Source organism: Folsomia candida, unplaced genomic scaffold (genome assembly GCF_002217175.1).
Source record: "Folsomia candida strain VU population unplaced genomic scaffold, ASM221717v1 Fcan01_Sc005, whole genome shotgun sequence".
Lineage (NCBI taxonomy): Eukaryota > Metazoa > Arthropoda > Collembola > Entomobryomorpha > Isotomidae > Folsomia > Folsomia candida.
In genome coordinates this window covers 6,413,754-6,438,570 of record NW_019091197.1, presented here as the reverse complement: position 1 = coordinate 6,438,570, position 24,817 = coordinate 6,413,754, and the positions used below count along the sequence as shown (strand labels likewise).

The 24,817-nt window shown below is 37.0% G+C and overlaps 5 protein-coding genes across 6 annotated transcripts; 1 reads left to right on the top strand and 4 right to left on the bottom strand.

Annotated features, from left to right (window-relative positions):
- Positions 1-2,642, bottom strand: LOC110850457 (multiple epidermal growth factor-like domains protein 6). The gene is made up of 4 exons (XM_022097890.1): positions 1,742-2,642; positions 559-1,670; positions 97-118; positions 1-29 (listed from the first exon to the last, which is right to left on the bottom strand). Exons 1-4 carry the CDS (start codon positions 2,640-2,642, stop codon positions 1-3), a joined length of 2,064 nt encoding a protein of 687 aa, XP_021953582.1.
- Positions 2,643-6,276: 3,634 nt separating this feature from the next.
- On the bottom strand, positions 6,277-8,586 carry LOC110849789. Of its 2 annotated transcripts, none has more exons than XM_022097241.2 (2): positions 8,421-8,586; positions 6,277-6,952 (listed from the first exon to the last, which is right to left on the bottom strand). In XM_022097241.2, exons 1-2 carry the CDS (start codon positions 8,479-8,481, stop codon positions 6,408-6,410), a joined length of 606 nt encoding a protein of 201 aa, XP_021952933.1. In that variant the 5' UTR covers positions 8,482-8,586; the 3' UTR covers positions 6,277-6,407. The 2 variants fall into 2 exon arrangements, with proteins under 2 accessions (XP_021952933.1, XP_035707850.1); XM_035851957.1 differs by lacking the exon at positions 8,421-8,586 and adding an exon at positions 7,837-8,305.
- Positions 8,587-10,783: 2,197 nt separating this feature from the next.
- LOC110850456 (spore coat protein SP85) lies at positions 10,784-12,348 on the top strand. Its single transcript, XM_022097887.2, has 3 exons — positions 10,784-11,344; positions 11,412-11,499; positions 11,649-12,348. Exons 1-3 carry the CDS (start codon positions 11,285-11,287, stop codon positions 12,059-12,061), a joined length of 561 nt encoding a protein of 186 aa, XP_021953579.1. The 5' UTR covers positions 10,784-11,284; the 3' UTR covers positions 12,062-12,348.
- A 3,805-nt stretch (positions 12,349-16,153) lies between these two features.
- Positions 16,154-17,721, bottom strand: LOC118435796 (spore coat protein SP85-like). The gene is made up of 3 exons (XM_035852222.1): positions 17,162-17,721; positions 17,007-17,094; positions 16,154-16,857 (listed from the first exon to the last, which is right to left on the bottom strand). Exons 1-3 carry the CDS (start codon positions 17,219-17,221, stop codon positions 16,445-16,447), a joined length of 561 nt encoding a protein of 186 aa, XP_035708115.1. The 5' UTR covers positions 17,222-17,721; the 3' UTR covers positions 16,154-16,444.
- Positions 17,722-19,592: 1,871 nt separating this feature from the next.
- Positions 19,593-24,021, bottom strand: LOC118435969 (zinc finger protein 62-like). The gene is made up of 3 exons (XM_035852545.1): positions 23,167-24,021; positions 21,071-22,018; positions 19,593-20,401 (listed from the first exon to the last, which is right to left on the bottom strand). The coding sequence occupies exons 1-3, from the start codon at positions 23,887-23,889 to the stop codon at positions 20,072-20,074; spliced, it is 2,001 nt and encodes a 666-aa protein (XP_035708438.1). The 5' UTR covers positions 23,890-24,021; the 3' UTR covers positions 19,593-20,071.
- Between the last annotated feature and the right edge of the window lie 796 nt (positions 24,022-24,817).

The window sequence follows — 24,817 nt, the reverse complement described above, 5'->3', positions numbered from 1 at the left end:
TCACCAGAAACGTTGCTCCTTCTCGACAGCTGCACAGATCATTAATGCAACGTGCTTCCGGTCCCATAGTTGGAATGCATTGGGAATTGGATTCACATTCCTCATCGGTATTTCTTGGCTGTATAAGAGTGACAATAGAACAAATTACTCAACAATATCCAGAAATTGTAAAAATTAAACTTTTGGTGAACATTTTTTTTGGAGGTAGTTAAGTTTTCGAAAAAAAGATAAATTCGGGTTGTATGGAAAAAATGGGCATCTTTTGTTGAAAGTTTCGATATCTTTTTCCATTATCGAGAAATCCGCTGCCCAGATTTTTGATTTTGCAACTTTCGGTCCCTCCCACTCAGGGAAGAGTCCGAGTAGAACGAAAATATTTATAGTTTAGCACTAATAAATATCAGCTCTACAAATCATACAAATCTTAACGAAATACATTTTTTTGTCTCTCAAAATTCCGGTTTTGAAATTATTGTTACTCATCAGTAATAGTTGGAGTATAATTATTAACATACATAGCAAAGCTTCGAGAAACATATGTAGATTATAATGCCTTACCGGCAAGCATTTGGTCGCGTCATCACTTCCAACCAGCCCTGCGGTACAGGAACACTTTGACCCGCTACAGCTGGATCCGCTCCCGATTCCTGCAAGACATTGGGTGTCTTCTTCGCAGTCTTCGTTTAACCTGTAAACAATTTGCAAGCAGCCATCTTTCGCCAGGTTCTCAGTGTAGTTGGCGATGCAGCTACACTTGACCCCGTCACAGAATGTGTTTTCTAGATGGTCACATTGAATCTGTGACTCGCATGGAGAGTCAGAAACGTCATCCGGAAGCTTTAAACATTTCGATAAGTCCGCGGCAGGAAGCCACCCACTGCTGCAGATGCACTGTAGCTCCCGGCATTCGCTTCCCTCCACTAGGTGGCAGTGATCGGTGGTAAAGCACGTGTTGTTTAAATACGGCCTTGTAGGTATCAGGAAACAGGCATGATTCCAAAGGAAAAAGTCTGTAGTGCATTCACAGCTGGAGGTCGTAGTGTTGCATTCCGCCCCATAAATATTTTTACATTGTTCGGTATTCGGGATGCAGGGATCGTGCAGATTTTCTAGGTAGGGGACACACCGCAAGGCATTGGGATCTTGGAAGTGTTCCGAGTTGCAGATGCAGGTTGAGTTGGCGACGTTGCAGATGGACCCTGGTATTTTAGAACATTGCTCGCTACCTGGTTGACAGGGGGAGTAGAGGACGTCAGTATATGGGAGACATAGTGGTTGGTCTGGGTGCTCCACAAAATCCTGTGGGTTGCATTCACAAGTTTCCGATAGAAGAGAGCACACCGCTCCAAAGATTTTGCTACACTGCTGCGTATTAGGAATGCATGCATCGTGCAAATTAGTCTTGTAAGGGACACACTCTAGTTTTGTTGGATTTTGAAAATGTGTTGTTGGGTTGCAGATGCAGGTGGAATTAGTTTCGGTGCAAATGCTTCCTGGAATCTTATCGCATTGTATTGTTCTTGGGTCGCATGGGTCGTACAAGTTCTGAGCAAATCGTAAACAAATCGGGCTGGAGTCAGGTTCAAAGTATGTATCTTCTGGAAGACATTCACATGTATTTAGGGACTCGTGGCAGTCAGCACCTGGGATGTTTTTGCAGTGGTCCAGGTCTGGAATACAGTTGTCATGGAGCTGATAGCGATACGGGACACACATCGTGATGTCGGGATGTTCCACATACCCTGTTTCCTCACACTCACACGTGGCCAGAGTGTCATGACATGCGGAACCGAATATATTCCTGCATTGGCTAGTAAATGGAAGGCAGCTCTCGTGTAGCTCTTTTGAATATTGAGCGCAATTTGGGTAATCTGGATTTTGGAAATAATCCCCTGGATCACATATGCACGTTGATTTGCGGGGGAGCACAAAGCCCCAAACACGTAGGAACATTGTTCCGTGAAAGGTTCACATGGCTCGTACAGCACCTCCGCATACTTCAGGCAACGCAACTCCGTCTCATGTTCAAAGTATTCTCTTGGCGGTAAACATTCGCACGTGCTTAAATCCTTGTGGCAGTCAGCACCTGGGATGTTTTTGCATTGCTGAGTCTCAGGAAGGCATTCTTGATGAAGATTGTCTCGATAGGGGACACAAATAAGTTGGTCGGGGTGCTGAAAATGAGACGTGTCGCAGGTGCACGTACTATTAAATGAGTGACACAACGTGCCTGGTAGTTGTGCACATTGCTGAGTGCCTAGGATGCAGGGGTCGTACAAGTTTCTTACGTATTGCAGGCATATATCGGCATGTTGAAAGTAGTCAAGGTCAGCGTCACATAGACAAGTGTTGGTTGTCTCGTTACAAATCGCATTTGGAAGGCGGGAACATTGAATCGCCCCAGGAATGCAGGGGTCACCAAGAGCTTCGCCGTATTTTAGACAAATTCCAGGTTCGAAGGGTGATTCAGACGCGTCAGCAGGTTCGCATTGGCAGATTAGCTGGCCTGGGCCAACTTCTTGGCAGGAGAGGAATTTCGTTGGGTCGCATAAATCAGGACTGCGATTACAACGCTGACCAAATTCTAGACATGTTGCTGCGGAGAGGAAAACTATGGCCAGGATCAGATGGAGTGCATTCATTTTCTAAAAAAAAAACATAAAATATAGTTTTGTTAAAAAATTGACACGCTCGTTCCGACATCGGTAGAAATATATGCATATCTAATAATACAATTAAATACGTGAATGTCAACCATAAAAGGGTAGATAATTTTTTCGATTTTATGCGAATATTTAGAGACAGGGATATGTGCCTTAACTACATACAGTAAGTAAAAAAATAACTCGTATATTTGCATATTTATGATCGCCGTATGACCCTGTGTACTTGAAACTCTTAACTCAATGGTATCAAACAATTGACGAATAATTCCGTGTCGCCAATTATCAAGGTCACTTACCGGTCAAAGGACAGAATTTTAAAAAATTTTAAAACTGAGGGGTAAAAACACAAAACTTCGTTGATATTTCTTTTTCGTTAAAATATTTTTTACTCGATACTATAAGGTCTCAGAAGAAAAATAAGCTATCTAACGCTACGATTTTTTTTACTCCCGCATAAATTGTTCGCCCAAAAAAGATTTAAGGCCCAAAATTGTTGTTTTATTTTTTTAACGAGTGATTAGGCCCGCAAATTGCGGGCTCCGAATCTTTCATCTAGTAATTGTTGATGAAACCATCTCCCGTCAATCACCACACCCCCGGTTAATTCATACTTCCCGTCACCCTCTATTCTTTGTCAACCTACACATGCACACCCGGTTAACTCTTATTTCCGTCAATCTCTATATCCCGGAGAAATACTACTTCCCGTAAACCTCCGACGTCCCCCGCTAACTCCTGTGTACCACGCTCCTCGTTAACTCCTACTACCCGTCGACAACCACGCCCCCCGTTAACTCCTACTTCCGTGGACAACCACGCCCCCAGTTAAATCCTGTGAACCTCGACACTCCCTGTGGCTTAAGCGTTAAAAATCCATTCGAATTGATGTGCTGCATGTCGATCAGGAGATATTTGACCTCCACGGTCATCAAAAGGTGACTGGGCGGCAACAGGTCAAAACTATTAACGGCGTTGGGTGCAGCGTTAAAAATAAGTGCGAGTTAATATGTCACACCGTATGGGCCGAGTTGCGAATACTAATAATTAATTAATATCGTTAATTAAGTGGTTATCAAGGTCACTTATCATGACAACGGATAACTTATCATAATAATCAATATTGATGAAGATGAGTGATTTATAACTGCTCATCAGTTCACTCACTTCCTGTATACAATATTGTCAAAATAAATTTATTTCTTTATAGGAGCATGAAAATTTATAAAAAAAATGAACCTGCAGCAGTTGGTTTGCTTTATTTTTAACACCTTTGCCTTTCTACGATTATTGTTTGCTTCTGTGTGGGTGGAATCGTGGTTGTTTTAGTTGGAGGAGATAGCACCGATGGTTAAGATAAATTTAGTCGAAATAAACTTATTTATTATATTTTGAATTATACTTTAACCTCTTAAAATTGAATTTACTAAAAACTAATCTATCCATAAAATATAAAATATTTACTTAGTTGGGGGGGGGGGGGGTGAAAGGAACAATTGCTGCGTTGAGAAAAATAAATTTATTTTAAATAACACTACCTATGTATTTGTCACTTGTCCGTCGATTATGTTTTGAATTCCTGGTCTTGGGTGAACAGTGCAAACCAACTAAAAGTAAATAGGCATATTTCAAATATCGCACCATCTCACTTGGCCTCAAATGGGGCAAATTTGAGTTTCACGTGTGGTGGAGCGAGCCATAGAAATCTCAGTGAGGGAGTCAAAAAAGCAGACAGACACACAGTTGAACAGTGTACTCTATTTATGATGGTGACCGCTGCGTCATTCTAGAATTGATATATAGAAAAGCACTTGTGCTGTCTGCATGCTTTTGAATATTTGAATTGTTTGAATTTTTGACCTTAAGTATTTTTTTGGGCGAAAAAATCCTGTAGGCGTCAACAAAATCCGACACAGGGACTCGAGAGCTTATTGTTCTTCGGAAATCTAATTAAACAATACCCACGAACTTTTGTTTTTTGACCCTTTATTTTTAAGGCCTTAAAAATTCTCTCCTTCATGCATACATAACTATGGATGACCTTAAAAAATAGTTACGCTGAAGTACTCTCCAATTAGTTGATACATTTGTGTGCAGAGTTTCAAAGATCTAGTACTAAGGAGGACATGACGCCGAATGGGAAATCGCAAATTTTGATGTGCTTTGGTTATGTTGGACTACCAGATGAGTGTACGAAAAGTGAATTAGGGTTTCATTCCATGGCCCCGTTTGCGCCCGCCACACCCCTTTGAAGGAGCACCCAATGCTAAACTAGACACACTAAAACCTTCGCTCAAAATCCAATTTGCTCGGATTTTCAAAACAATTACATATCTATGATCCCAGATAGTTGCTTTATCAGATCACATCCAATAGCAAAATCGACTTTTTTGAAATTGTAATTTTTTCCAAAATCAGGAAATTTTGGAAAATAGTTAAAAATTTCTAAAAGTTGATTTTGGTTTTGATTTTTTATTGGATGTGATAAAACAACTATCTGGGATCAAGAATATGTAATTGTTTTGAAAATCCGAGCAAAATTGGATTTTTGGGGAAGGTTTTAGTGAGGCTACTTTAGCATGGGGCGCTCCTTAGAAGGGGTGTGGCGCAAATGTAGCCATGGAATAAAACCCTCCTTCACTTTTCGTACACTCACCTAGTACTCCAACATAGCCAAGGCGCATCAATATCTGCGATTGCCCAGTCGGCGTCGTGTCCTCCTAAGTGCGAAGGTACATATACAGTTCACACATACCTATGTAATGGTAAGATTTAATTTTGTTCTTACTGTACAGGGTGTCCCATTTATCTGTGCAAAGGTTTGAGACAGCCCTGCTCAAAGGCGGGTAAATAAAATTCAAATTTGTTTTCAAAATCGGGTAGAGCAACTTAAAAAATTGTTGTGTGAATTTTTTTGTAGAAACTTGTTATTTAAATTAATTGTTGGAGATTCACAAGCGAGAGGAACGAGAAGCGTGTTACGAGACGTGCTCCTCGCCTATTAAAAACATGGGCGAAATGACCGTTCCGCGCGCCACTAAAATGATCACAGGGTGACCAAATGTCATTCTAACACGTAAATTTTGTCACATCATAGGACTAGTATTAAAAACTACGTCGAATGTATATAGTGGTTATGCTGTGAGCTCCGGGCACCCCACGAGGTTCCCTCGTAAGCTCGATCTCACAAATTCAAACACAGTTTTACAGATTTTACGTGTTTTAGGGTTTTCATATATATATATATATATATATATACATCTTGACATGCATACCTTGCGTTTTTCGTGCATTTGAATTGAATTGAAGTTTTATTATACTGATGATGAGTTATACGTATGAAATGAACAAGAGACGCAGGTACAAATGACTAACGCTAAAGAAGGAGGTGTCTCCATGTTAGTATTACACATACAAATAAGCTAAATACATGACATGTTTCGTCAGTTTACATCCCACCGAAGCCATTACTCTACTACCTTCTTTAATTGACGTCTAATTGATAACTGAACAAGATGAATTTTCTGAACTTACGTTCAACCTAGTGTCGTGCAGTGTTTCATCGAACGAATTGAAATTCCATGCCAAATAAATACAGATCATCACCAGATAATGTATGCTTCGTGTGTTTTATTTGATTAAAATCGAATTGTTATTACAATGAGAGAAAGGAGAGAAAGGAGCAATGTTTTTGTAAAGTCTAAATTCATATAAGTAAGTGCATATATAGATCAGCGACATAAATCAATTCAAAATGGGCATTCTGGTAGTTGTTGAAGTTTGACGACATAGAATGTCGTAGTCTTCCTCGCAACTTCGGCCGAGTAGTTTGGTTCCGCCGATTTCCACAATTAGTAGTGTCCCAAAATCGTAACAAAAGTCTTCTGCCGAAGATGTGCATATACGATCTAAAAGTTCTTGTACGCTTAATTGTGGGTCAATGGGAGTTGGTTCAGGACAAAATTTCTCCCACCTTTTGTAATCAGTTCTATTGCCGCTGCACAAATCGTTCTTGACGTCTTGTGGGCATTCGTCCATCGCTTGTCTGCAATCGTAATCGCATCCGGAGGTAAAGCATGGTTGACGGGTGCACCCACTGATATAATAGTTGCAGAGGCACTCGGTACGATTTTTGTATTCCTCATCTGTCAACCGTCGAGTGCAGGTGCATCCTTTGAAGTCGCCAAATCCAGTGTCATAGAAGGATTTCTTCCACCCACTGGGACACTGGTTGAAGGTGGGGCACTCCATGTGGACCCCGGTACCGGCACAAATTTCAGCCTGACAGCCTAAAAAATTCGGTTTGAATTGATTTGGGTTGCAGTAGATCTTACAATTACGTTGGATTTTTTTCAAATATTAATCAGAACAGGGATCCTAGGCCAAAAATGTAAATCTCGTTGGCCACTTTTTATAATTCACATAAATACCCGGTCGGATAATTGTGGCTCTAAGTGTAGCCTAAATCTGCACACTAAAAAATATTGATTTTATTTTAAAGTTAGAAAATATGTAATTTATACTGCTTTGTAGTTAACAGCATTTAGTTTTGGACGTAAATAAATTGTTAATCAATGTTGACAGTAACAAAATTTAACTACAAAACTCCTCCCCCAGTGGGCGTGGTCACACTAAAATCAAATAATGCATATTATAAGTCCTAAACTAGCTAATACGCACAAATAGGTCAAAAAAGTCATAACAAAATTTCTGATATTTCCTACCATAAGGCAGCCGCAGTGTGCAGAGGGTGGTGTACGTCTGGTGCAAGCAAGGAGAGTATGCGAGCAAGGATGGGTTTGCCAAAGCGGAGCAAGTGAGAAAGAATGTCAGACGAGATTTAAATTTCTGGCCTAGGATCGATGCTCTGATTAATATGAGTGGAAAATAAATTTTTGATTGGTATCTAATAATTATGTGTAATTCAGACTAGGAGAAATCCAAACTTGATGAAATTGAAAACTCTCTACGGATTTCGATATCTACCTCCAAATCTTGACGTCATTTCCATACAATTACTTAATATTTTTTTGAACTTAAGATTTCCTAACACTAACTATCTCATGATACGTACGTTCATTTCTGACCGTGTTTAACAAACCCATTAAAAATGTAAAACTATATATTCATTAAAGCAGAGCATTGAATTATTTTAGTAAAGAAGCGTGTGGACCTTTTAATTGGCTAAAAGTGTTCATCCCTGATTTTCTGATATCACGGCTACAAACAATTTCTCCATTTACCTAGAAAATTGAGTAACTCTGCGTGCTCAATAATACAGAAAAATCATTATACAGGCATGTTCTAAAATGTATGGATTTTTTCAGATATTGTAGCGGTATTTCATAGAATATTTCTGGGTTTTACTGGGTTTTGCTCATTGGGTTGGGACAAAATAATAAAACGCAAAAGTTGCATATAATCGTGAAATCGTGGGAACATTAACGAAATGCATCGCCAGAAATTGTTTTACTTGACTTATTTCATTAAATCTGAGGTAAACTTAAACCCGCTTCAACCCCAAGTACGTACTAAAACCCCACGGGTTTTACTGGTTTGCCACTAGATGAAACCCAGTAAAACCCGAGGGCGGAATACTTACCATGGGTATCCCTAGTACAAAATTTCTGCTAAAATAAATTTAATAATTTGCAGTCCTACATGCTTAATTATAACGGAACTTTTATAAGTAATATTTCCTGCAAGGTAAGAAATATTTAGTCGATTGGATTAAAATTAATTAACTCGTTAGGTAACCTTGGGCTAGTAGTGTGATCAGGACCCCCAGGCTGAAAGTTAGATTGAAAATAGTATTCATTCTCAATCTCCTCCCGTGGCGGGTATAATGTTAAAATTATCTGTATTTGCAGGCAATTTAGCTGCTTGAAGACTTTTTAAAGACTTGTAAAGACTGTGAACAAGCATGGCAATATATTTTCCTTAAATAGGAGAGCAATACGTGCCCCGAAACAAATCAAGTATTTTAAATTAGCAGCAATTTCTTCTCCAGGGAGGTAAACTACGCCGGATTCATGAGAAAGTGTCAGTTGATTGATTATTATCAAAGTTGTATAATTCAACAGATTGGCGTCGAAATTTTGATTACCATTGTTCATGTACCTATTTAAGACCTACCACAACGTGTTCTATATTAACATTTCATTTTATTATTTAACATGAACAGTTTGCATTACAGTTTGAGAGTAATTTAGATTACGAAAAGAAATAAATTACTGCAGCCTACTAATCCTAAGTGGCTAATGACGCAAATAAAATTGGGAGAGATCGACATGATTGAAAAGAGCATGCCTGCGAATAGTTAAGATAAGAATAAACCCGATTTCTGCAAGTCAACTCAGTTTATCACTCCTCTTTATGCGATGTGAGCAAATATTATCATCGTCTCAAACCGTGCCCATGCAGGTGTTTGCGGACTTGGAAAGGTGAACAAATATTGCTTGATTGAATGATTGATTAATGCTTTATTCAAGTGTCTAACAAGTTCACCACACATGACCATGCTCTTCTACAAGTGACACGTATATTGATTCGTTGTCATTTGATTTTGTCATTGTCATTTGATAAATAATTTTGTACGTTTGACAAAATTTAGAAATTTTATAAAATATCAAAAATACGAAAAAATTTGCAAATTCAGAAAAAAGTTATAAGTTTTGAACGAAATTTTTATATTATCAAATTATTATACAATATTAATATCAATTTATTATTATTAAGGTATAATATCAAAATTACGAAATAAATTTATAAATTTTGAATTAAAAATTGTAAATTTCAAAAAAATCGGCAAATTTAGAAAACATTCGAAATTTGGAAAAAATTTCGAACTATTACCAACGCTTGTAAATTTTGAAAATGTTTTAAAAATTTGAAAACGATGTTAATATTTTCAAAAAAGTTTGATATTTCGAAAAAGTTTGTAAAAATTTTGAATTAAAAAAAGTTAGACAAATTTAAATAGTTACAAATTTAAACTGTTATACATACATATATGTGTATACTCTTAAATATGTAAGGAGTTGGACGAGGAGAGCGAAATATTGCTTATATATGTACAATAAAATTGCGCAGGTTTCCCTCAGTAATATACGTATATTGCACTTGAACCTCAATTTGTATCACGGTGTTGATAAAATTTTGTTTTTACAAGTGGAACGTCGAAATTTTATTTCACAATATTCATCGGTCGGACCGATTCGGTCCGACCGGGACCGACCGATAAAATGGGGTTCGGTCCGGTCCGATGTCGTCAAATTTCGAAAAAATTATAACTTTTGAAAAAAATTCGAAATTTTGACAAACAATTTTGACAAACAATTTTGACAAACAATTTTGACAAACAATTTTGCAGTTTTGATTAATTTCGAAATTCCGAAAAGATTCTGGAAAGTTTGAAAAAAATTTGCAAATTTTGAAAAAAAAATCGACAAATTCCAAAATTTTTTACAACTTTTATAAAAAATTTCGAAATATTACAAACGTTTGCAAATTTTGAAAAAATTGACAGAACCAGACTACTGAGCACTTTACCGGTTTTATTACGGTATTGAAATTTTGGCGGTGCGGCATTCTAAATTACTTATCGAACTTACAAAATTTTTTAAAACTTTTTCAAAATTTACAAACGTTTGGAATATTTCGAAATTTTTTCAACATTTGCAAAATTTTTTCGAAATTTTCAAAAAAAATTTCTAAATTTGCAAAATGTTGTCAAAATTTGAAATTTTTTTTCGAAATTTCAAATTTTTTCAACGTTTGCCAAATTTTCTCGAAATTTTTTCGAAATTTGCCAACTTTTTTCCAAATTTCGAAATGTTTTCAAAATTTCCAATTTTTAATTCAAAATTTGCAAAATTCTTTCGGAATTTGAAAATCTTTTCGAAATTTCGGAATGTTTTCAAAATTTCCAATTTTTAATTCAAAATTTGCAATTTTATTCGGAATTTCAAATTTTTTTCAAAAGCGCAAAGTTATTTGTCATGAGTTCAAAATTTTTACATGGTTTTAAACAAAATAAACAAATAATTAATATAAATTTAAACAGGATGACGATTTCAGTAGCATCTATGCATATATATAAATAATAATATATGATTTATTGCATCATATTTAGCAAACAGCCTTTGCACATGGCTACATGATATTGATAATTGTAAAAATCAGATCCAAAAATCATTCGCCAGAAACTTTGTAATTGAACGATTTCGTCATGCTATCCATTCATCTGTTCATTCATGTACTTATTAAATATCAACCATGCCTTAAGAGAATTATACCCTAAACTTATTAAACAATTCAAGGTTCAAAGTCTTTTAAATAATTTACTCGTCCAAAATTAACATTACAATTGGCAGTTATTTAACAAATATTTATTTAAAAGTCAAAATCACGAAATTATTGGCAATCGATAAAAATGACCTTTCTTGTGTAAATTTCCCCTTATTAATTCCGATATATTTAATAGATTCGCACAGGTGTACGGATAATGAAAAGTGAGATATTTATATAAGTCGGACTGAACTTAAATCCTCAATTATTCTAAATTTCGTATTTACAACAGTCATCCAAACTTTGAAGGATTTTTTTCGAAATATTTTGAAATGTCGTCCCACTTCTTGTCCATTACACTGCTCGCGATTTTAACAATTAATCGGGCCAACGTAAGTTTAAGATCCTTCCAATAAATTTGTGTCATCAATAATTCAAAGTAAACACTTAAATTATAAGGCGTGGTACTGTATCGGAGGACGATTGTACTGCTACAATTGGGAAATCCAGTACGGGCGCTGTCCAGCCTGGTGGCAATATCCATGTTGTAAGATTCAAATTATTAAAAAATTCTATATACTAAATTTTAAAATGACCGCTGAATAATGGGGATATGAGAACATTGTCCTATCAATTTAATTATCATTTAAGGCTTATAAGTATGTCTAGAAAAAAATAAATTGTGTACATATTTAGATCAAGCTCCAACACCTGCGCCTACACGAGCACCAATCTATTACCCACCGCCCCCACCTACCATAACCGTACCATACCCTACCACACCCCCTACCACACCTCCCCCTACAACTACAACAATGCCGCCGACAACAGCACAACCCACTACAGATTTTTTAACCACTAACCATTCCGAAACATGTCCCGTTTTTGAATGCTGTCACTTTAACTGCAGGCCTGGCGCGGGTTGCACCCAGTCCAGCACGCCGACAGCCTGGCCCACGTGCTCTGATGGGCTGAAGCCTACAATGTGTGCAAGCTTGTTCAACCCATTCTCAACCTACTGCCTTGATCAGGGATGTGACGAGATGAGTTGTCATGAAACAATGTGCATGGGGGTGGTAAGTGAGAGACTATGTGCAGCCCTGATGTAACATAAAATCTCCAGAGTTATAAATTATTAGCTCACCCTGCGTAGCAGAGGAGCTATTGAATTCCTCTTGTCCGTCTGTCCGTCCGTCCGTCCGTCCGTCTGTCTGTTAAAGACTCTTTTGCATCAATTGATGCTAATTAAAGCGAGTTATTGACATTCATGACCGACTTACCAGGTATACTATTAGCATGGGTGGAGAGTCCAGGGTACCCACTATGTTTTTTAGAATCTACTAGGACCCTAGATGAAGGATCCATTCATATTTCCGTGTAAAACTCATATTTGACGCCATGGCGTGGCGCCAAACTTCAAAATATGCGTTTTCGACCAATTTCAAACCTCTATAACTTTTGCAATATCCGTGGGATTTTCAAAATTTTATGCTTAAAATGATCACAAAGGTCAAAATTTTACGAAAAAAATGAAACATTAAAAAATTTCATTTTCCGAGATATTTTGACGATCTTGTCGACGAATCCAATGCCTAAAAAAATCTCAAAATTTTCGAAAAAATTGAAACAATTAATTTTTTCAAAAATTTCATAGAATTCGAAAGTTCGACTCATGGCCATGATTTTGGCCAAAAATTTTGAAAATCCCTCCAGGATTTCAAAATTTAAGGCAGTTTTAAAATTAAAAACATTCAAATTTGGCGAATGTGGCGCCACGCCACGGCGTCAAATATGAGTTTTACACGGAAATATGAATGGATTCTTCATCTAGGGTCCTAGTAGATTCCTAAAAACATAGTGGGTACCCTGGACTCTCCACCCATGCTAATAGTGTCCCATGTTAGTAGCACGACTGGTATCGAACAATCGGTGACTCAAAATGGTGCGAAACAATTGAGTTAATATATGTTAACCGTACCAAGAGTGCAGAACAACCGGAAGAAACACCTATAATTTTGGCGTACAATTTTTGAAGACTTTTATGTCAAAATTATGGATTATTTTTAATCGTTTAGTTTCCACCATTGGTGCAAAATTATATCAGAAATATGTATGTATTTTGTCCGCTTATTCTGCACCATTAGTGGAAAATTATACCAAAATTGTGTATCTATTTTATCCGATTGTTCTGTACCGTTGGTGCAAATTTATATCACTATTACAGGGTGAGCTACTTCTAACGTTACTACGGTTTATTTGATTGACGGGCTATACACACTTGTAAAAAAGTTTCCTAATTTCGTGATAAACCATAACGATTTGATTCTAATAATTAATCTGATTTCTGTATTGACTATGAAAATAAAAATGGTTCGAATAATATGTTCCTGGTTAGCACTTGGTGCTAATTGTGTGCCTATTTTGGCGGTGCGGCATTCTAAATTACTTATCGAACTTACAAAATTTTTTAAAACTTTTTCAAAATTTACAAACGTTTGGAATATTTCGAAATTTTTTCAACATTTGCAAAATTTTTTCGAAATTTTCAAAAAAAATTTCTAAATTTGCAAAATGTTGTCAAAATTTGAAATTTTTTTTCGAAATTTCAAATTTTTTCAACGTTTGCCAAATTTTCTCGAAATTTTTTCGAAATTTGCCAACTTTTTTCCAAATTTCGAAATGTTTTCAAAATTTCCAATTTTTAATTCAAAATTTGCAAAATTCTTTCGGAATTTGAAAATCTTTTCGAAATTTCGGAATGTTTTCAAAATTTCCCCAATTGTCTCACATTACCCCACGTCTCATTTCGCCCCGTGTCGACATAACTCCCGCGTACTTTGAACGTACACGACTATGCCTTTCGATAGACACCTCACATGACTTAATTCTGTTTGTCGACATGGCGTCGTCTACACGGTCACACGGTCATCGTACGTCAAAATGATGTCGATTTTTGAAATCCCCGCCCCAAAATACGTCTAAAATGGTCAACACAAAAAATTTCGACATTTATTTTCGACATGTGGCGTCGTCGACACGGTCACACGGTCACCGTACGTCAAAACCATGTCGATTTTCGAAATCCCCGTCCCAAAATACGTCTAAAACCGTCGAAACAAAAAATTCGACACCTATTCGACACGGCGTCGTCGCCATGGCGCCGTGACCTTAATACCTACATTGCCCATCTTCGAACTCATCCATACTTCAAAAATTAGAAATACTTTGGCGAAAACCGCATCTCGATATTCGCATCCGTTCTAAAGTTATCGTGGATACGGACAGACGGACAGACAGACAGACAGACAGACAAGACATTCCCATAAAGGGGTTTTCACCCCTTAATAAATATTAATGTATCTTGACGTCATGGTGATATCTTTCTTGTACATACATATAATTTGTCAGTGCTTAATTTATACGCTAGAAATTCTGTAAGCATACTTCAATTTATAATTATTAATTTGGTGAAAAAAACTGTAGCAACCAAACACGACCAGATTTCAGGTGTGGCGGACAACCAACTGGCTGAACACGGTTCGTAATTTGCAATTGCGTTTTTATAAAAAAAATTATACAATTATATGAAATTCTAACAATTTACCACCTATGTTAATCAAGATCATATGTACATACATGCATGTTATTCGTAACGCATAAAGTGGGCTTCTACCTACGGGGTGGGCCAGAAATTATGTCACTCTACAGGAGAGTCTTATGTACATATGCTCCTAATGATATCGAACTTGTGTGATATATTAAAGAGGCGAGTGGAGTCGGGGCTTAAAACAATTTTGTGTGACATAATTTATGGACATTCCTTAAAGTGGGCTTGACTTTACGTTTACATTCGTGTCATAAATATGTATATTTTCCTCGTCAAGTACTTATGTATTTAGCTCTTAAACAAAAAATTAACGCGTAAAACTAATCAACCCAAACATTAATAATTCATTAAATATCTGGAGGACGACATAATTTTAAAAGGGTCATCAGATCATGTCGTATTGGATAGTTTCGCTATATTATGATAAATGTATAATTGCAAGGGCTTAGAATTTTTGTACATTGTTTTCACCCTTAAATAAAAAAAACTCACTGGCACAAGCTGGCGTCACGAACTTTACTTCTGTCAACCTAACCTTACCCGTCAAAGTAATTAGTCTTGTCAAGATTAAAAAGTAGGCACACAATTAGCACCAAGTGCTAACCAGGAACATATTATTCGAACCATTTTTATTTTCATAGTCAATACAGAAATCAGATTAATTATTAGAATCAAATCGTTATGGTTTATCACGAAATTAGGAAACTTTTTTACAAGTATGTATAGCCCGTCAATCAAATAAACCGTAGTAACGTTAGAAGTAGCTCACCCTGTAATAGTGATATAAATTTGCACCAACGGTACAGAACAATCGGATAAAATAGATACACAATTTTGGTATAATTTTCCACTAATGGTGCAGAATAAGCGGACAAAATACATACATATTTCTGATATAATTTTGCACCAATGGTGGAAACTAAACGATTAAAAATAATCCATAATTTTGACATAAAAGTCTTCAAAAATTGTACGCCAAAATTATAGGTGTTTCTTCCGGTTGTTCTGCACTCTTGGTACGGTTAACATATATTAACTCAATTGTTTCGCACCATTTTGAGTCACCGATTGTTCGATACCAGTCGTGCTACTAACATGGGACACTATTAGCATGGGTGGAGAGTCCAGGGTACCCACTATGTTTTTAGGAATCTACTAGGACCCTAGATGAAGAATCCATTCATATTTCCGTGTAAAACTCATATTTGACGCCGTGGCGTGGCGCCACATTCGCCAAATTTGAATGTTTTTAATTTTAAAACTGCCTTAAATTTTGAAATCCTGGAGGGATTTTCAAAATTTTTGGCCAAAATCATGGCCATGAGTCGAACTTTCGAATTCTATGAAATTTTTGAAAAAATTAATTGTTTCAATTTTTTCGAAAATTTTGAGATTTTTTTAGGCATTGGATTCGTCGACAAGATCGTCAAAATATCTCGGAAAATGAAATTTTTTAATGTTTCATTTTTTTCGTAAAATTTTGACCTTTGTGATCATTTTAAGCATAAAATTTTGAAAATCCCACGGATATTGCAAAAGTTATAGAGGTTTGAAATTGGTCGAAAACGCATATTTTGAAGTTTGGCGCCACGCCATGGCGTCAAATATGAGTTTTACACGGAAATATGAATGGATCCTTCATCTAGGGTCCTAGTAGATTCTAAAAAACATAGTGGGTACCCTGGACTCTCCACCCATGCTAATAGTATACCTGGTAAGTCGGTCATGAATGTCAATAACTCGCTTTAATTAGCATCAATTGATGCAAAAGAGTCTTTAACAGACAGACGGACGGACGGACGGACGGACAGACGGACAAGAGGAATTCAATAGCTCCTCTGCTACGCAGGGTGAGCTAATAATTTATAACTCTGGAGATTTTATGTTACATCAGGGCTGCACATAGTCTCTCACTTACCACCCCCATGCACATTGTTTCATGACAACTCATCTCGTCACATCCCTGATCAAGGCAGTAGGTTGAGAATGGGTTGAACAAGCTTGCACACATTGTAGGCTTCAGCCCATCAGAGCACGTGGGCCAGGCTGTCGGCGTGCTGGACTGGGTGCAACCCGCGCCAGGCCTGCAGTTAAAGTGACAGCATTCAAAAACGGGACATGTTTCGGAATGGTTAGTGGTTAAAAAATCTGTAGTGGGTTGTGCTGTTGTCGGCGGCATTGTTGTAGTTGTAGGGGGAGGTGTGGTAGGGGGTGTGGTAGGGTATGGTACGGTTATGGTAGGTGGGGGCGGTGGGTAATAGATTGGTGCTCGTGTAGGCGCAGGTGTTGGAGCTTGATCTAAATATGTACACAATTTATTTTTTTCTAGACATACTTATAAGCCTTAAATGATAATTAAATTGATAGGACAATGTTCTCATATCCCCATTATTCAGCGGTCATTTTAAAATTTAGTATATAGAATTTTTTAATAATTTGAATCTTACAACATGGATATTGCCACCAGGCTGGACAGCGCCCGTACTGGATTTCCCAATTGTAGCAGTACAATCGTCCTCCGATACAGTACCACGCCTTATAATTTAAGTGTTTACTTTGAATTATTGATGACACAAATTTATTGGAAGGATCTTAAACTTACGTTGGCCCGATTAATTGTTAAAATCGCGAGCAGTGTAATGGACAAGAAGTGGGACGACATTTCAAAATATTTCGAAAAAAATCCTTCAAAGTTTGGATGACTGTTGTAAATACGAAATTTAGAATAATTGAGGATTTAAGTTCAGTCCGACTTATATAAATATCTCACTTTTCATTATCCGTACACCTGTGCGAATCTATTAAATATATCGGAATTAATAAGGGGAAATTTACACAAGAAAGGTCATTTTTATCGATTGCCAATAATTTCGTGATTTTGACTTTTAAATAAATATTTGTTAAATAACTGCCAATTGTAATGTTAATTTTGGACGAGTAAATTATTTAAAAGACTTTGAACCTTGAATTGTTTAATAAGTTTAGGGTATAATTCTCTTAAGGCATGGTTGATATTTAATAAGTACATGAATGAACAGATGAATGGATAGCATGACGAAATCGTTCAATTACAAAGTTTCTGGCGAATGATTTTTGGATCTGATTTTTACAATTATCAATATCATGTAGCCATGTGCAAAGGCTGTTTGCTAAATATGATGCAATAAATCATATATTATTATTTATATATATGCATAGATGCTACTGAAATCGTCATCCTGTTTAAATTTATATTAATTATTTGTTTATTTTGTTTAAAACCATGTAAAAATTTTGAACTCATGACAAATAACTTTGCGCTTTTGAAAAAAATTTGAAATTCCGAATAAAATTGCAAATTTTGAATTAAAAATTGGAAATTTTGAATTAAAAATTGGAAATTTTGAAAACATTCCGAAATTTCGAAAAGATTTTCAAATTCCGAAAGAATTTTGCAAATTTTGAATTAAAAATTGGAAATTTTGAAAACATTCCGAAATTTCGAAAAGATTTTCAAATTCCGAAAGAATTTTGCAAATTTTGAATTAAAAATTGGAAATTTTGAAAACATTTCGAAATTTGGAAAAAAGTTGGCAAATTTCGAAAAAATTTCGAGAAAATTTGGCAAACGTTGAAAAAATTTGAAATTTCGAAAAAAAATTTCAAATTTTGACAACATTTTGCAAATTTAGAAATTTTTTTTGAAAATTTCGAAAAAATTTTGCAAATGTTGAAAAAATTTCGAAATATTCCAAACGTTTGTAAATTTTGAAAAAGTTTTAAAAAATTTTGTAAGTTCGATAAGTAATTTAGAATGCCGCACCGCCAAAATAGGCACACAATTAGCACCAAGTGCTAACCAGGAACATATTATTCGAACCATTTTTATTTTCATAGTCAATACAGAAATCAGATTAATTATTAGAATCAAATCGTTATGGTTTATCACGAAATTAGGAAACTTTTTTACAAGTATGTATAGCCCGTCAATCAAATAAACCGTAGTAACGTTAGAAGTAGCTCACCCTGTAATAGTGATATAAATTTGCACCAACGGATCCATCTTATTGAGCAGCCTAATATTAGACTTTGGCGACAAAAATATATACAGCGCCTGAATCAAAATTCTACTAGCGATAACCCACGACCCGTCATCTATCTAGATGAGTCGTGGATTGGCTGCAACTCCGTAGCAGTTAAAGGATGGATGCCAAAAATTATGAAGACCAAGCGAATGAAATTAGACCACAGTTTTCCTCAAAAAACCGGAAGAGGACCACGGCTAATCATGCTCCACGCGGGATCAAAAGACGGATTTGTCCCCGGAGCTCTCCTATTAAAAAGTAGTACAACCAAAGACGAAGACTATCACTCCGAAATGGACTCATTTGGATTCGACAATTGGTTCCGAAAATGCTTACTTCCCAATATTCCACTAAATTCAATAATAGTTATGGACAACGCATCTTACCATTCTACGACGGATGCTCCCAAATCGGGTGACAAAATTGGGGTCATGAAATCGTGGCTGAAAAAAAAGCAAATTCCCTTTGATCAAAAAATGATAAAAAAAGAAATATAGAAACTTGTGATGCCCGAGAAAAAAAATGCAGAGCACTTGTTCATTGACAGACTCGCTAAAACTCATGGACATGAAGTTCTGCGCCTTCCCCCATATCAATGTGACCTTAACCCGATCGAGCTTGTTTGGGGACATATTAAAAGGCATGTGGCGAAATACAACACAACAGGAAAAATTAATGATATAATTGAACTTGCTCAAGAGTACATAGAAGCGTATGATCCGGACGTTTGGAAGAAAAATGTTGCTCATGTTGAAAAAATTGCAAATAATTATGAAGACCATTATGAATTTCCAACACTCCCTCCTGAACCGTTCCAAATTGTCATTCCGTTAGATGTAGATGACACTGACTCAGAAACAGATGTTAGCGACAGCGATGACGACAGTGACCAAAGTGAGATTAGTGACGATCAGGATGAAAACGATCCCATTGAACAATTAAATAATTTAACTGACGAAACTCAATCAATTAATTCATGAGACACCAACACAGTCATCAAAACGACGGAAACAAGCTCTGGCTCTTCGTGTTTTATTTTAATAATACATATTTACCATTGAGAATTTTTCACGATTGTCTTTTAAGTATTATTTTATATATGTATGCTTGACGGAATTAAATGTAACTAAATGTGAGTAAAAATGAAACAGCAGTCTCATTACGGCACTGTGTAAAAGGGAGTGACTTTTCTCACAAGGCGGTGAAGATTTGAATTTAAAATTCCGTCATTAGAAACCGGATGGACAATAACGATCGATTAATTGCACTTTACTCATTTTGGAATGAATATGACGCTATCTTTGCTTGTATTTTGGGTAGCCTTACTAAACGTGCATGCTCCTTGAGACGATGATAATTCAGTCTCGTTATTGAAAGAAAGCGTTTGGTGGGACACTCCTCGCATGGAACGACTTTCTCCAAAGTATGTTTCACTCTCATGTGATAGTTCAAGGATTCCTTGCGAGTGAGGGACTCGTGACAAAAATAACACTTCCAATTTTTTCCTTTGCCCGAATGAAATCTTCGAACATGACTGCCAACGAAGCTCTTGATATGTAAGGCTTGTGGCAAACCTTACACGGGAATTTGATCCCTTTTTTGCGGTCTTCGTGTCGACGTAGGTGTTCGACAAGGGTCCCTTTCTGGGTAAATCGCATGCCACAAATGTCACAGGTGTGGGGTTTTTCTCCAACATGGGTTCTCAAATGAATGGCTAAAGAGTAAGAATCTCGTAAAACCAAGGCAGAGAAGGGACACGTCTTTCGTCTCCAGGTTTTCTAAATATGGTATAATACATTATTTGAAGAATAATTATTTCAGTCATTATGCAACCACCTGGTGCAAGATAGGAGAATTTCACGACGAAATATGAAATTTTGAAGCGGTCTGAGTGAAATTACTTGTGATGCCTCATTACGCTAAAGTATTATATCACCTCAGGCAAACTGTTCAAAAATTATTTCAGCACATTTTCCTTGCAAACAATACATATTTTGTTAAGTAATTCTCCTACCTTGGACTGACCAGGGGTACTATTTACCTGCCTAGAGGGTCCAGGGTTCCCATCTATACAAGAGGATGTACAATATATGACTTTTGGTGTAAACTGAAGAAATTTCTGTGCAAAGTTCACTTTTTGCCAATCTGTGACGATATTTGTAGCCCGCCCACAGCGAAGGGGAGGCGTTAGTGGACACGGGGGACTAATGTCATAAAAAATCCTGGCTTCAACGCTCACATATTAACATATTACACATATTAACGAAAAGTGAATTTTACACGAGAATTCCTTCAGAAATCGCATAGTTGTACATCCTGTAGTATAGGTGGCAACCCTGCAGTCTCCAGCCAAATAGTATACATTTAAATATATGTACATAGTAAATAGTATCCCCATAGTGAGTTGTTACTAAATGTTAAGAACCCAAAGTGTAATAACGTCTCACCGTATGAACCTTGTAGGTATGGCTGTACAGTTGGTGTTTCGAGTAAAAAACCTTTTCAGGGCATTTATCACACGGAAATAATTCCGATTTCGTGTCAAACTTACGACCACAAATCTCCATATGATGGTTCAAGTATGGAAATCTTTTGAACGATTTATTACATTTGTTACACTCAAAGAATTCCTGCTCTTGAGTGTGGCGTATCATATGATCCCGAAATTTCGCGTGGGCGTCAAAGTACTGGGGAAATTTGACACAAAAGTAACATTTGTACCTCGGACCGGCATGTTCCGTTCGGTTGTGCTTTCTGAGGGAGTGAACCGTGTGGAATTTCCGTGGACAATTGGCACATGGGTGGGTCGGATCTTGATGCAGGTCTTGATGGTTGACGAACGTTCCAAAGTTGGGATACGTTTTTGAACAAATTTTACACTCGAACATGGACTTTCTCTGTTTTTTTACTTCTATCATAATTTTCTCCAGTTTATGGACATTTTTCATGTGTCTGGAATAATCTGTCTGATAGAAGAATCCCTTCGTACACTGGGAACACTTGAAGGGAGGTTCTTTCAAATGGATGAGCTGATGCCGGGCGAGGGCGGAAAAGCTGGGATAAACTTTGGGGCAAGATGGACACTTTTTTGGTCTTCGCCAAGTCTCGATATGCAAATTCCTCTCGTGGCACGTGGCTCTGCTCGCGGTTTGGAAGGTTTTAGGACAAAATCTACACTTGTGCTGCCCACCTGGATTATTAATGTGGTATTTTGCATGTGACATAAGACTACTCGAGGTGGAGAATTGTTTTCCACAATCGGCTCTTGGGCAAGTGTAGGGCTTTTCTCCGGTGTGGATTCTCATATGGACGGACAGGGCGTGGGTATCTTTGCACATTCGCTGGCAGAGTGGGCACTCCTTCCCACGATAGCAGGGGGCGAGAAGGTCCGTTTTCTGGAAAATATTTGGTTAAAATTTAAAAAATAGAATATTCTTTCGGTTTAATGCCCCAGCTACACTACCGTCGTAATATTCTAGAGTTTACTGGTAATATGGGAAAATGCATAAGGTCAGCTACATGGGTAACTTGCAACCAGTTCAGAGTTAACTCTAGAGTTTTACTAGTAAAATTTCACTAGTAAAACTCTAGAGTTCAGCGTTTTACTACGAACTCCAGTTACATTGCTCAGGTCATTCAGAGTAAAACTTTGAAATTTTGAGCGGGATTTTTAATTTATTGGGGAGAATTTCTTTATTTTCATAAAAATTAATTCTTGTTCCTCACTGAATTTGCAAAAACAAACGGTTACAAATAATTCTTTTGCTCACTAGGAAGAATTCCTCCTCTTCTTCAGCGTGTCTTAATGTGATTACATAAAAATGGTGATAATACACGTTCTGACTGTTTTATAAAATTACCAGTGTGAAAAATTGACGTGCTAATTATTTTTAAGTCCATATCAAAAATTGGGGTCAATTGTTTATCATACAAAAATTAATTTTTAGATGGTTAATTTTTAAAAGTCCCACCGCTGAGAAATAACTCTTAGTTTTGGTACACTGAAAGTTACAACGACACAAAACGCAATGTAGCTCGAGTTTCGATTTCAGCGTTAAACTCTAGAGTTAACTCCGAAAAAAATTACGACAGTAGTGTAGCTGGGGCATAACCCTTTGAGACGCTAGAAGCTGCTTCACTAGAAGAAATTTCATTAACTCGGTCACGATATAGGTATGTTGGTGTCATGGTGCGGGAGAAAGAATTTACCAGTTTTCACAAAACTCGAAAAAACTGACCAATTCAAAATTTAACATTGCCTTATATTGGGAAATATCCTATTTTTCGGCAAGAACATGTTAAAATTTAACATTAGGTTGGCATAGGAGAAATCCCTCAAAATTGCAACAAATTTTTAGGCGCGGAGAAAAAACAGAGAAAATCAACGACCTAGAAACGACAATTGTCTTCCTTCCGGGCCATTTCTTAGGACCATTTTTTTTTGTCTTACTCCCGAATAAAACCATTTCTCATAAAACGACTATTATCTTCCCTCCAGTTTAATGGGTTGATATATAAGATTTTTGTGAATATATGTACTCACCCCATGTGCCTTTCCAAGATGGTACTTCAGACTTTGTTTTTTTGCGTACACCTTCCCGCAGTCCGGGCACGTAAACGATTCCCGATCGTGTATGACCTTCTCGCCATGTTCCTTCCCTTCATGCTGCACTCTGCTGGAATAATGAAGACATGTCCGGGGGCACGTGCGACACTGGAAAACAGCTTCCTCCGTGTGAATCCTGATGTGATCAATTAGTCCAACTCGAGTGAAATTTTTCTTGCAAAAGTAACACTTGGAATTCCGCCCACCATGAACTTTTTCCACGTGAAGGGTTAAATTTCTTCTGGTTTTCAAAATGAGGCTACACTTTGGACAAGGGTATCGATTAAAGGGGTCGTGATCCTTGAGGTGAAGCTTTAACTGGGATGTCCTCTTGTACGAGGAGGGACACAGGGTGCACTTGAAGGGTCTCTCCGTTGTGTGCACGTCTATCACGTGACTCCTTAAGATGCTCTTGCTTTTAAAAGAAGCGTCACACTGGGTACATTTCCAGGGTTTTTGACCCTTTTTTTCATGCCGAGATCGGTGGGCTACGAGTTTTGTGTAAGTTTTAAACGATTTCTTACAAGAAAATGAGCACTTGAACGGATTTTCTATAGTGTGGAGTCGCATATGGTTACTTAATCGAATTATGGACGGGGTTTTTCTTGGCCAGGTTTTGTTGCAGAAATAGCAAGAGTTATAAGCCTTTGGAAGTGGCATTTTAAATGTGTAAATTTTAAAAATATCACTTTAGCTTATTTAGATAATTATGTATTTATTAAGGGGATAACTTTCTGTTAGACTATGTGAAAGTCTTGCTCACTTATTTTATTCGAATAACTGGACACAAGGTTACTGGCTGGTGGAGAAAACTGGACTAAATAAAATTCAGTATTTCATCCAAATACATAAAGTCATGGGCAAATAAGAGGTGAAATCATGACATGGGGTTACATCCCTCTCGTAGTAGGCAAACATGGGTATGTATGTATACATATAGTTAACCATACATATGTATGTGTAACTTATTTATGACGCGTCGGGGACGAAAATATATTACGTCGTCATTTTAGTGAGTTGGTGGTTTTTTTCCTATTTGTCTTTCCCATGTCAAAATTCCCTAGTATGTATGCAGGGTGGGTGTGGGTGGGTGGGTGATAAAATCGAAAATTTTGATGACGTAATATATGATAAGCCAATACCATAAATTATGAGATTTTTTACCCCTCCCACCCCCACCCTCTCTTGTTTTGCGTTACGCCCCTTTTTAACATGTGGCGCTAATTGTTGGCCTGTCTCGAAAACCCATTACCCCAACTCGCCTGGGACGTAAGTTATGGACGTCCTTGAGACATGTGAGTGAGTGACGTGGCGAGGGTCTTTTCTCCTAGGATTAAAAAGGTTGATGGAATTTTGGTTCTAACATGTGCAAGAATTTTCAGACCAAAATAACCCAACTCACAATGACAAATATGCAGCCAGTACACTCTTAGAAAAATCAATACCAGAATAATACCAGGCGGTATTCATATGTGACTCTACCGTTTTGGTATGGATTTGACACCGGCTGGTATTATTCTGCAATAATACCGTGACAGTATAAAACTGTCCTTTGCGGTATTGATTTTTTTTCGTAGCGGTATTGATT